This window comes from Grus americana, chromosome 18, assembly GCF_028858705.1.
Source record: "Grus americana isolate bGruAme1 chromosome 18, bGruAme1.mat, whole genome shotgun sequence".
NCBI lineage: Eukaryota > Metazoa > Chordata > Aves > Gruiformes > Gruidae > Grus > Grus americana.
In genome coordinates, this window is record NC_072869.1 from 13,247,849 (window position 1) to 13,260,544 (window position 12,696).

A 12,696-nucleotide genomic window follows, 5' to 3' on the forward strand; every position below is an offset into this window, starting at 1 on the left:
CTGCAGCAAGACTTTCTTCAGCTCCATTTTCTGCCTTCCCTTCTCTTAACAAAATTCTCACCCTTCATGTGAAAAGACACTGTGAGAGCCAATGCCAGGTTATCCCACCCATTCCTAAGTATGTCTGGTCCTGAGGTGTGGCATGACCAGTGACCCCTGCCCGCATGCTCTCGCTCTCCCCCTCACTGAATTGGGTGCTCCTGGGGTGGTCCCATCAAACAGTTTGAGCACTACAGGCACTCATGGGCAGCCCCTCTCCCCCAACACTGTTTTCTTTCCCACTGGGGCTGCTGGGGTCCAGTTCTGCCCATCTGACAGGACAGTCTCCAAGCCCTCTGTGGCTTCCAGGCAGGAAAGATGCTTATCCCAGCACTGGGAGGTTTGGCAGTAGGAACTACCCAGAACTTGGTACTCTTAGCTCATCTGGACTTTGCAGACATTGCCTGCTCTTGTGAAAATAAGGAAGCTGGCAAGGTTGTGAGCATCAGCTGCCCTTTCCCCGGAGTGTGGGCACGGCCACCTGCCCTCCTCAAGGGACGAGGTGTCCTGAGCTGCCAGAACCTCCCTGTGCAGCAAACAGGGCTCACCTGAGAGGCAGCCCATTAGCACAGAGGGCCCAGCAGTCTTCCAGAGAAATAAAGTATATCCAGGTCTCCCTACATATTTTTGTCTTCTTTTTTAATTTAGCATAAGCCATTTCAAAGGCTGCTTTTCTCCTGCACAGCTGCCTCCACCTGGTGGAAGGGCCTGGAAGCCAGGTACTGCAACATCTTTTAATGAATCTTCCCATTCACGTCTGACCTTACAAAATGAAAATAACAAGGTCACAGTTGCATCCTAGTTTTATTACAACTGACCTGCAGGCAAAAGGATAGAACTATTACATAAACAATCTGATCCATGTATAATATCTTAAATAGAGGAGGAAGTCAAACCAGGATACCAGATAAAATATTCTGAAGCTCTTTGAAGCAGTTATGTTCCTGAGCTCCATTTAACAGACAATAAGGCAACATCCCTGCACATCAGCTTTTTGATAATTTTTATACATTTTTTTCTATGGTACAAGAAAAAAAAAATAACCAGAGTTCACAATGTACAGTTCTTACACTATTTTCACAGCTTCTGAACACTATACACCTTTTTTTCTTTTTTAATAAAGAAACATTGCAATAAATGGTGCATCCTTTATAATAATCTATGTTTTATAAGCTAAACCTGTCCTTCTGTACAGCCACCCATGCCACAGCAACTCAACCCTGACTTTGTCACTGGCAGCTCAAAATTTCACGTTTCCATTTCCCATCTGTCAAAGGCAAACTGGTCGCGCTGCTAAAGACGAGCTCCGGACGGGGTCGGCAGCAGAGAACGGACCCCAGCTGTGCCGAAAGAGCAGAGCAAGGCAGTCGCTTGCGTTGGAGGGAAACCAATTTTTGGGAAGCTCCATCTCAGTGTTACCCCTCTGAAACGTCTTTGGGGTCCCTGTCACTGGGGAGATGTGAATCAGACTTCAGCATCTGAAAGACAGGGGCAGAGGCAGAGCACCTCTGCACACACGTCTGTCTTTACTGGACCTGTGCCTCTTTAGTCCCCCCAGCCAGCACCCTGCTGGACTCAGCGTGCCCGAGGTCCCCTCACGGCTGGCTGAGGGCTGGTGAGATGAGTCACAGCTGCAGGGATTTGCCAAGCCTGAGAAAAGCCAAGTTTTCTGAGGCTACAGGGCTGGGGGGAGAACTACTGCTTTAGATACACTACGTATCTTGTTCAAGTGATCCTTTCACGTGATTCACCAGAGCTGTTGGGAATGGCTAGTTACTTCAGAAAGCTCTGCCTTGTCCGTTTTGGGAAGACTTCAGTGCCCACCTGGCCTGAGGAGCAGCCCCAGAGGAACATAATGCAGGAAGGGCGGGAGGACTGCACCTCCCCAAGGGATCACATTGGTGTCAGCCTTGGTGCCATGGACCACCTCCGACAGCCGAGCGGGAGACGCGCAGTGCTGCATGCCTTACGCAAGGGTGTCACCTCTGCGGCCGGAGAAACACCACGTATCCACTTGAGCACAGCCTTGGCGCTCTCCTCTCCCAACCAAGCAGCTGGGGCAGGGATGTGCTGGTCTCCAGGGCTCCCGCATCAGCCCAGTTTGCGCTTGGTAGCATCGGTTTGACGTGGGAAGCCCCTTCCTTGGGGATCCTGCCAGTACCGCTGTTTTCACTCCCATTGCGTCTCTAGCCCTCTGTGTCCTGGGTCCGGTTTTGCTGCAGAGCTTTGACAGTAGGTTGCTCTAACAGTGAAGAAGTCCTACCAAGTGCCTAAACTAGACAATTCAAAATGGAAAGCAGACACCCTGCAGCCTCCATTGTATCCCTTGTATGCTACTAAATGCCTGAAAACTGCAATGTTTTGGGAAAAAAAAAGTTTTCAGGAACAATTAATCTTTGAAAAACATGCCAATTTAAAAAAAAAAAAGACTGATGCACTTTTCTGCTCAGCAGAGGGCCAGATGACATCTTGTCTGGCCTTGCTGGGTCAGCTAAAAGCCCACAGGGTGTTAGATGTCCCTCATCTCCACCTCATCTCTGTCTGCATCAGACAAGCTCAGTGAGGTTCGCTCGAGGGTGCAGTAACAAGAGCTATGGAGGGTCACAAGAGGTTAAATATGCCCAGAAGGTGGTGAAGGTCTCCAGCAAGCTAAGCAGAGCGTGACATGGGCAGCAGCAGGGCGGGCACAGAGCCCCGTCGTGGCGGGGGGGACATCCCCACCGTCCTGCTTGCGGTGGCCAGAAGGAAGCGCTGAGGTTTGGTCTTGTGAGGGACACGGGGCTGGGCGGTGGCAGCGCGGCCGGGCTGGTCTCAGGGCCAGTGAGAAGGCGCTAGCGTCAGGGCTGGGGACAGTGAAGAACGTGAGAAACAAACAGTGGCTAGAAAGCACAGACATTCGTTTGTGGCTCGTTAGAACAGCTGCACTTTGTGAAGGGCACTCCTCGAAGTCAAAGCAAAGCCAGCTGGTGGCGAGCGCTGTGCAGCTATAAATCAGGTCACAAGCAGGTTAAATTCAATCGAGTAGTTTAATAATTCTTCAGGTCAAAGGTCTTATCTTACCAGGTAACAATTTACAGGACACCTAGTTAAGAGCGAAGAGTGGCTGGCTTGGTAAAAGGAGAAAGAATACATTATGTCCCATCTCTGAATAGTTTAATGTTAGCCTCTTTCAACGCAACATATTTTTGGTAAAGACATATTCACTATATTTAACATGATCTCTCTTTAACAGGAAGTTCAGCTGAGCACACTGTCCCCAGAAAGTACACTGCGACTGTAAAGCAACAGAATTTCATAGCAGTAAATCTATTGCACTTTGTGAAGAATAAAATTCTCCTTTGCCTTTCTAGCTCCAGAAGGCAAAGCATCTCGTTGGTTAAGCAAGTTCTTCTCCCTCCAGGCAAAGTCTCTTAATGTTCAGACAGACAACGCCTAACTTTTGTTTGTTTGCTTTTTATTATTACTTGAAACAACAATTGGAAGAGTTTGAGAGAAAAATCTTTCCAGTAGCTGCTGAGAAGTCTCCAAGTTTTGAGTCTAGAAATGAATTTTAGGTGCTATCCAATCACGGTCAACAAATAAATGTACTTATTTCCACATTTCATGAATATGTCCACAAAAGAGCAAGATGAGGTCTCTCTTTGACCAACACTAACACTGTGTGATCAGGTATTACAGGGATGCACTTTATATGTGACAACAGTATACAGACAGGATGGAAATAACACCAATATTATTGCACATGGTGTCTGGGCGAGCATTAAAAACACTGCAATATGTGATGAAAATTCTTTACAGCTTGTTTTCTCTCAGCCCTTTTTCTAGAGTTTGATGTAGCAGCAATATCAATCGACGTACATTGGAGAGCTGGGAGTTGCTGGCATTTGATCCAGGATTTTACAAACATAGCATGCAACATCCACTGTGCGTTCCTCATACATCAGGATGAAGGGATGTTTCTGGAATCAGATAAAAAAAAAAAAAACCAAGGTTATGTTCTCCCATCTGACGCATGCTGGCTACCCCACATAAAAGCTTAGTGTGTGGATTTGCCTGATGCAAGAACACAGGGCTTGGCGGTGGCTGTAGGACAACAGGACATAGCCTGGTCCATGGCTTTTACATACAGAGAATCCGTATCTCAGACATGCAGCATGGAGGTGGGACAGGATTCCAGGGTGTCAGGAACTGCTGGGCAGGAGGCAGCCAGGGCATCAACAGCACCTGGCTCCTCTGCAGCACAGACATGTACTGAAATACATTCGAAAGGTTTCATCATCGGCCTTGTCAGCAATGGGGAGACAGAAGTAACAGGGAGACATGGCTTGCGGAGGTCAAACAGGAGACAAGGACCAAACCCTGCTCTCCTGAACCCTGATGCTCTGCTCTGCCCAGGCCGTACTGGCCAGAGCCAACTTGGAGCAGCTGGAAAGTAAGGACATGGTGACTCTGGGCCAGGACACCAGGCAAACTCCTTTGGTATCACACCACCACCATCAGGGACCCAAGGCATGGTTTCACACATACACTAAGGAGGAGGCTTCCAGATGCCCAAGCTCCTTGAAGGTGCATGGTTGCCATGTGTGACTTACCCAACCCAAAAGCCTCACTGCGTTCCCTCCGTTAGGACCCCCACCACAGACAGGCCCTGCCAGGCTCTCACTCCAGAGCCGAGCTCTTTCAGGCCTCACTTGTGCCTGAGCACCCCAACCCCACTGTGCGGCATTCGCACGTGACAGTGCCGGCCGGCAATTCGACAGGGCTCCTGCACGGTGCCAGGACCTCAAGCAAAGGCAGCACTGACATGGCAGGCCAGCATGCTTCTGCCTGAGCCTCCCACTCCAGGGATCACTGCTCCGCCGCAGCGGGGCATCTCCCCCCACGCTGATCCCGTGTTTATGTACAGGCACTAATGATCTCAGCCATCGCCATGACCACAGGCCAGAGACAGCGGCATGAAGGTGGTGATCTTCCTCAGGCTGTGGAGCCGAGCGCCCTGCCTCGATGCCTGAGAAGACAAGGAGTGACATCGGACGTGCGACCCAGCCCGGCTGCATGACTGGCAGAGCCGCGACAGCTGGTGCAGGCAGCCACGCTTTGCACTCACCAGAAGCTCTTTATACTTTGGCCTTTTGGACTCATCCTTTGTAAGGCTAAAGAGAGCAGAAAGAGAATTAGGAGAAGGTGGGAATGGGGAAATTGATACAGACATCAAATGCAAATTTTTACAGACATGACGTTGAATCCCCTGCTGCTGCAGCGGGACTCACCGCCCTTTATTTTCTGGAAAAAACATCCTTGTGCTGTGAGTGACCACAGGGACCCCCTCCTTCCCTCCCTCCCTCCCTCCCTCCCTCCCCACATGGGTGAACAGCAAGCGTGGCCACCAACAAATCCTGCTGGGGACAGAGCCCAAGGGAGCTGCGAGTGGAACGCCATCCCGACTGCCGCTGCCTCTGCACCAAAACAGGTTTGACTGCAGCAGAGCCACAAGTTTTGGGCAGCAGCAACCGGCCTGTCCTCCATCCATCAGCAGCGAGGCTCAGAGGCAGAGGAGAGCCGGTGCTGACTCCAGGGCACAGTCGGGAGACACGGGCACCACATCATCATCTTGGCATGCGTGGGCTGGGGCTGTGGCAGACAGCAAATGGCCACACCGCTCTGCAGGGCCAGGTCCGGGCCCCCGGGCCCTCCTGGCTCATCCGCGGCACTGGTGGCACATCCAGCGCTGAGCAGGCCACAGCCACCATGAAGGGACAGGAGAGGTACCATGGCTGCCCATGGCTGGAAAGCATCCCCTCCTGGGGGGCTCCTCTGGCACCTTGACCACCCGCTGGCCGCCCGGCCCCAGCACAGGGGGACGGTCGGTGCAGCAAAGGCCAGCAAAGCCCCTGCAGCAGGGGACATGGTGGGGGACAGGAGAGGTGATGGGGACAGACGCAGAGGGGCTGCGGGATGGGCCCGGTGACGGGCAGCACCTGCAGCCCCTGCCTGGGGAGACAGAGCTGCACCGCCGGGAAGAGAAAGGGCGGATGTAGCATCTTTCCCAAAGGAGGGGAGTTAAGTCTCATTCCCAACAGCTGCATTTCCATCCCTGCGGGCTCTGGCTGGACCTTTCTCAAGCTCCAGCACTACTGCAGTGTGGCCTCAAATCATTTGGAGAAACAGAGGGTAATTAACACTGCACGCCTGACGCTGCTCTGTCTTGTGACCTGCCTGCGGATTTGTGCAGAGGCAGAGAGGGCAGGAAATCCCGCACTGCTGCACAAACACTCTCACTTCAGGCTTTTGCTACCCAACAGCAATTCATTTTCTGACCTCAGTGAGTCTGGGGGTTCGAATATGTTCCTCGCAATGCCTTAAAGGCAACTAGTCAGAACTTCAGCTCACAGACCGAGTTCTGCTCTGAAATTTCCATGCACGCTTTCATAAAGCAGTCCTAGAAATCTTTCATTTCTTTTCCAGCTTGACATGGATCTGTGTGTCAGGAGAGGCCATTTGCAGCACCAGGTGAGTACAGTTCCCTTGCAAGAACATCTGATCTGCTCCCCAGGCATGTGGACCTCAGGAGGTCCTAGCTCTGCAGCTGCCAGCACGAGGCTCCCACAAGCCAGACACAGAGCCTGGATACTCTGCAAACTCTGGAGCAGAAAGCTGAATCACTGTAAGCAGTTCAGGAGCATGACTTCAGATCAGCATCTAACACAGGGAAGTGGACTGAAGGGGGAAAATATTCCACCCAGGCATTCACAGTGCTGTTGGGATCCAAAGCAAATTGCAAAAAAAAAAAAAAATCCCGGAAACTTTTTAACATTACTGAAAATATCCTTTCCTCACTGATCTATCACAGCAAGCAAGCAGCAACACTGCAGGATTCTCTTTCAACGTTTTTCCTGACTTGAATGCACAAAAATAGAATATTAGATTCATATTTGTATGGTAATGCCCAGGAGATTTATACCATCACCTAAAAGTGCAGCCTTTTGGAGACTCACCTGCCTGCTTAGTAACACTGAAGATTATTGTTTGCACTTAACTAAAGGTTATTAAGAGAAATATTTATTAAGTGTTGCTATGAAGACATCATAAATATTCCAGGCAGAAGTCAGATTATTTACAAAACCAGATTAAACAAAACCCAGAGTTAGACTGAAAACTGCCCCGTGCTCTGTGCGGTGCGGCTGTTGCAGAGCAGCAGGCCCTGGGATGGGGAAATGGGCTGGAAATAGGAACTGACCCGATCAGACCCTTGGGCCACAGACGCTGCTGTTTAGCGGAGATGCCATGCAGGCTCCTCTGTTGGGTGATCTGGAGCCAAAATCACCAGCACGTACAGGGCAGGGGAGCAAGCTCCTGGCTTTGCCAACTCTGTAACGATACGGCATCTCTACGGAGAACTATGTGGGAAACAAACTATGGGTCGTACTGGACATGGGGAAAGCAGCTCTGACTTTCTCACCAAATACTACACTGTTTTTGACCGAAAAATAGAAAACTTCTTTTGAGCAGCAAACCGTTTTGATGCTCTGTTTTCTGCAGCCCAAAGACAATAACCAGGCCTTCCTTACAGCCAGCTGGAAAGTGGAACCTGGCCTCCATAAAAATTCATAACTCTGAGAGTAAAATCCAAACCCAAAACACATCTCCAGCGTATGGAAAACCCTGAAACAAAACCTCTTGAAAGTTAAAATTTTCTAGAGCCGAGTCTTCCTTCTTCCTGTGTCACAGAGCTTTGAGCTGGACACCACTGTGCTGGGGATGTCCATCACCTGGGTCTGCCCAGGGCAGAAGGTCCAAGAAGACAAACACAAGCCACACTGATGGATCTCTTGTGTGCTTCGGTATTAGGTTAATGAAATTATGTTGACCACCTTTCACGTTTTGATAGAAAAATACTTCATCAGAGAATTCTCCTGAGCACAGACTCTCAGATGTTTTCTCCTTGTCCCTTCCCTGAAGAGCAGTTTCCAAAGGTCTGTCCTTCAGCCCCACCCAGACAAGTTCACCTCCAAACCAGTGAAATGCGAAAGGTCCTCACCCTCACGTTGCTGCAGGAATGTGAAACTAGGAAGTGCGGCATGCGGCCCTTCCAAATACCTGGCAATGATAAAACAAGCCAACTCCAAGTGCTTTCAGTAGGAAACACTTACCACAAGTTGACAAAATTGATGAAACTTGGGGAGAACTCCCTTTCCTCTGAGTTACTCAGCTGCGGTGGGTCTCCTTTTACTACTTGTGTCAACTGGTCAAACACACTGTTCCACTTGGGGTAGGGGAATCGCCCCGTGGCCAGCTCATACTGCAGGGAGACAGCGACAGCACCAGGCAGGTTACACAAGATGAGTTCAGTCAGGGTAAGAAAGTGTCTGCAAGGACCCTGAGCCCCCAAAAGGAAGACTAAGATGAGATTCTTCATCCCATTCCCTATACGAAGCTCAGCTGAGAGAAGAGAGAAAGTTTTACCCAATAGTAAGGAGCACCTCCAGATTTAACCTGGCTATGCCACGCTTTCATGTTGACAATGTCTTCACTGACTATAAAATGAACCAATGCTCTTACTAAGGTGTACAAAAGTAGGAGAGTAAAATTCTCCAGTCCTTTCCCAAGCATCCTAAATGGATAATGAGAATCACACAGTCACAGAATATCTCAAGTTGGAAGGGACCCATAAGGATCATCGAGTCCAACACCCTGCTCCTCGCAGGACAATGAAAATGAGCGTTTTAAAACGCCAGTGGGGAAGGAAGAAGCTACTGGTTCATACTTATTGCTTCTGCTTTCTCTTCTGCTTCACCACCTTGAGAAGGGAAGATCTTTTCCATTTGTCAGTGTGTGCACCCAGCAGTGCTGTGGTTAAGCCAGAGAGGAACCAGCAACTGGGACCCAGGATTAACTGAAGTCTTCCGCACGGCCGCAGTATGCCAGATGCCAGGGCTGTGCGAGGCTTATTTACACAAGCTGGATGCTCTGTTCTGCGCCACCACACTCACCATCCCTTCTCATCTGAGACTTTGAAGACAAAATTCATTTGCGATCCAACACCTCTTCCCAGCTCACATCTCTTTCTCTGCAAAACACAGCTGCAGCTAAATGTACCCTCGGGGGTTCAGAAGAGCCATCTGCCTTGAAGGGATTTATATTGTTTCTGAGCCAGGAGGTGCCCACTTCAATCACAACATGCAAATGCTTCCCAGCGGCAGAGCTGTGCTTTGCTTCAAGCACGTCTTTAACACCAACCAACTCCATTCCACTGCAAAGCGCACCCCGGCTGCCCACCAGGAAAGTACCGTGCAGCAGAGGCTTTAAGCCCACTCACTCACCAATGTAATTCCCAAGCTCCAGACATCTGAGCGGACATCGTAGCCTTGCCTGGATGCGCTTGGATCTATCCTTTCAGGCTGAAATAAGAAGAAGGACCAATCAAACACTGTGCCATGCAGGAAGGAACGAGAAGCATCTGCTAATTTAGAAAAAACTCCAAGTTTGTCCCGCCAGGCAGAGCCTGGCACAGCTCTCAAGGTAAACTTGTTGCTAGGGCAGACGTCCAACGCCAGCAGAGAAACAACTTAAGGAATCAAACACTGTTTTAGGGAGGTATGGTGTAAAAGGTGATCTGAAATGGCAATGCAGCACAGTCTGATCCTTTTTTTTTTTCTTTTGTACAAGCAGCTTGAATAATTGCTACAATCTTTTTCTTTAGTTTTGTTTAACTTTGGGATCTCTTTAACACAAAGTCTTGCTTTCTCTGTTTCTCCAGCAAAGTTGTCCCTAGGGAATCATAAAAACTGGGATAAACATCTTCTCCTCCACCAGCCTGGGGAACTGAGGTTTAGCAGCGTCTGTCAGAATGCTTCTTCTAAACAGCAGGTATTAAAAACAACGCACTCTAAGAACAGCTCTTCTTTACAAGGTTTTGGGCATCCCTTGAAGGCAACTATTATGTTACAAGGTCTTCAGACATCCAAGAAGTTTTCCACAGAAAACAACATTAAGCTAAATATGGGCGATTTGCACCTAACAGCAAGTTATCCAGAGAGGAGAACCAGCGCTAAACGTCTTTATGATTTGCATGTCATCTTTATGAGAAACCTTCTTTTGTTAAAAATGTAATAATTAAAATGTCAGAAGAAACAGGTTCTCATTCAGTTTTGACTACAACAGTAATAGAGAGACCTGAATTGCAATAAAATACTAAATTATCAGGTACAGGAAATACTATAAAGGCCCTGGTTGCTTTGTAAACTACATTTTAATACAACTTCATGGCAGATGCCGGCTGGAGTGCCATGCAATGAATGAAGTCCCTTAGTGCAACCTCAACCAGTGGACCACATGAGAAGACCACCACATTCCCACCACAGCTCCCAGCCCCTCTCCCAGTCCCAGGACTCTCATCATGCCCTCTTGGCATTTTGGTCACTCTGCCCTGCTGCCAGCTCTCCTCTTTGCAGCCCACCGCTCACATACGGCTGCCCCAGCTGTGTCTGCTCCCATTCCCTCAGCCACCAAGATCTTCTCCATCAAGGACACTTGCCAAGGCCACCGCTTATGCACATCCACACAGAGAATGGAGAAGAAGCTTCAGTGGTTCTACATGTGGCTTCTCCTACAACCTTCTTGTGTCCACCACTCCTCAGTACATGGCATATTGCCTTCCCAGTGCCACTGATGTGATCCTTACTTCCAATTACAGTACCTGCTTTGAAACAGGCTGGCTTCAAAGGCCATACCCTGAACACGCTGCCCTTCCCCCCCTCCTCAGTCTGCCCTTCGCTTTGCTTTCTTATCCTTCGGTTATGGTTTCCATTCACCTTAAGCTCATGTATCAGTTATTCCCCTCATGACTTGGATGGACTTCTCAATAATTCTGGTGGGAGGGCATGCAAAATAACAAAATTACTAAAATTCAGCTCTCAAACCTACCATCAGCCCTTCACATGCTCATCGTGTAGCTCAGGCAAAACAAATCACATTTATACTGCAAGTAAACCCATGCTCACAACCCAGCATCCTGCCTTTCCTGGATGAGTTCAGACTTTCCATATTGGGTACACCATATCAACAGACTACCAAATCAGCTGGTAAGGAATTAATAGCTAATATAAGCATCCATTTCTTTAAATATGGGGAACAGAAATGCAATGACAATTTCTCCAAAATTTTGTAGCTGAGACAGTGGGAAAAGTATGTGAAAAGAGCAAGAGGGGTGAGGATCTGAATGGAAAATGTGTATTCCCAGCCCTGTTACTTGCTTATGTGAGGGGAAGAAGGATTGATAAGCAGCCAACATTCAGGATCTGGACGCTCTTGGATGTTTCAGGGGGTTACCGGACATTTCAGTAAGAAGCAAAACATTTCAAGGAGAAGCCCGTGGGTGAGCACTGGCTCACACTCAAGCTCAGGAAGGACAAGAGGAGCTCAGACTTATAAATCAAAGCTATCCTCTGCTCGGAAGTAACATACAGAATAACATCACCTAATGGGTACAAAACAAATCAAAATGCTCTCGGTGATGTATTTCTGTGAACATAATATTGAGAAAGCAAATGGAAAATGCCAGCAGTAGGAAGGTGGATAGAAGAACATGGCATCAACAGACCAGCGTTAGATGTGGCCCAGCAGGCACCTCCTCTGTCCCCTCGTACAGAAGGTTACAGACTGAAAACGAGTTTCCAGGGACTCTCATCAATCGCACCCACAAATGATGCTGCGTCTACCCTGCCCTCTCCCAACAGCCTTGTTTGCCTGTGGCCCCTGCACAGCCCCCTCCATCATCCCCAGGTCTCAGGCCCCAAACAGCCAGACTCCATCAGCCCAGCAGCGTGCCCGGAACCCATGCTGCTGTGAGTGCACCCTGCAACACCAGTCCTGCCTTCCCTCTGTGCAAAGCCCTCCTTGCACCCTCTTGCCTCCAACCCCTCCTGCCAGACGCTGGTGGCTCCTCCTGCCTTCTTGGTTCCCAGCAGCAAGAATGGGTGTGGAGCAGACCAAGCTATCCCTTCCCTGTCCCTCAGGCACAACGCTGTGAGCAGCAGGCTGAGGGAGGGGATTCTGCCCCTCTAGTCTGCTTTGGTGAGACCCCCCCTGCAGTAGTGTGCCCAGCTCTGGGGGCCCCAGCACAAGACAGACATGGATCTGGTAGAATGGGTCCAGAGGAGGCATGGAGCACCTCTGCTATGGTGACAGGCTGAGAGAGTTGGGCTTGTTCAGCCCGGAGAAGAGAAGGCTCTGGGGACATCTTATTGCAGCCTTTCCATGCAAAAAGGGCGCTTAGAAGAAAGACAGAGGAAGACTTTTTATCAGGGTCTGTAGTGACAGGACATGGCTTTAAATCAAGAGAGGATAGGTTTAGCTTGGACATAAGGAAGAAATATTTTTGTGATGAGGGCAGTGAGACACTGGCGCAGGTTGCCCAGAGAAGCTGTGAATGTCCCATCCCTGGCAGTGTTCAAGGCCAGGTTGGATGGGGCTTTGGGCAACCTGGGCTAGCGAATAGCAGGGGCTTTAGAACAGATGATCTTTGAAGGTCCCTTCTAACTCAAACCAGTCTGAGATTCGATGATTTGATGATTCTATCAATCCTACCTGTGCTGCAGGCCGCTAAGGACCACTGCCCCACTGCGAGGCAGCTCTCCAGGGGCATGGTCACTATCGATG

General features: G+C 49.5%; 1 protein-coding gene across 2 annotated transcripts in view; it reads right to left on the minus strand.

Annotated features, from left to right (window-relative positions):
• Positions 1–824: 824 nt before the first annotated feature.
• The window catches only part of MAP2K4 (mitogen-activated protein kinase kinase 4), a 102,699-nt gene continuing 90,827 nt past the window's right edge, over positions 825–12,696 (minus strand). For both annotated transcript variants that reach the window (XM_054846295.1, XM_054846296.1), the window contains 4 exons: positions 9,360–9,437; positions 8,190–8,338; positions 5,147–5,192; positions 825–3,998 (listed from right to left, as the gene is read on the minus strand). In XM_054846295.1, coding sequence (XP_054702270.1) covers positions 3,885–3,998; positions 5,147–5,192; positions 8,190–8,338; positions 9,360–9,437 — 387 coding nt within the window. In that variant the 3' untranslated portion in view covers positions 825–3,884. The remainder of the gene's footprint in view (positions 3,999–5,146; positions 5,193–8,189; positions 8,339–9,359; positions 9,438–12,696) is intronic.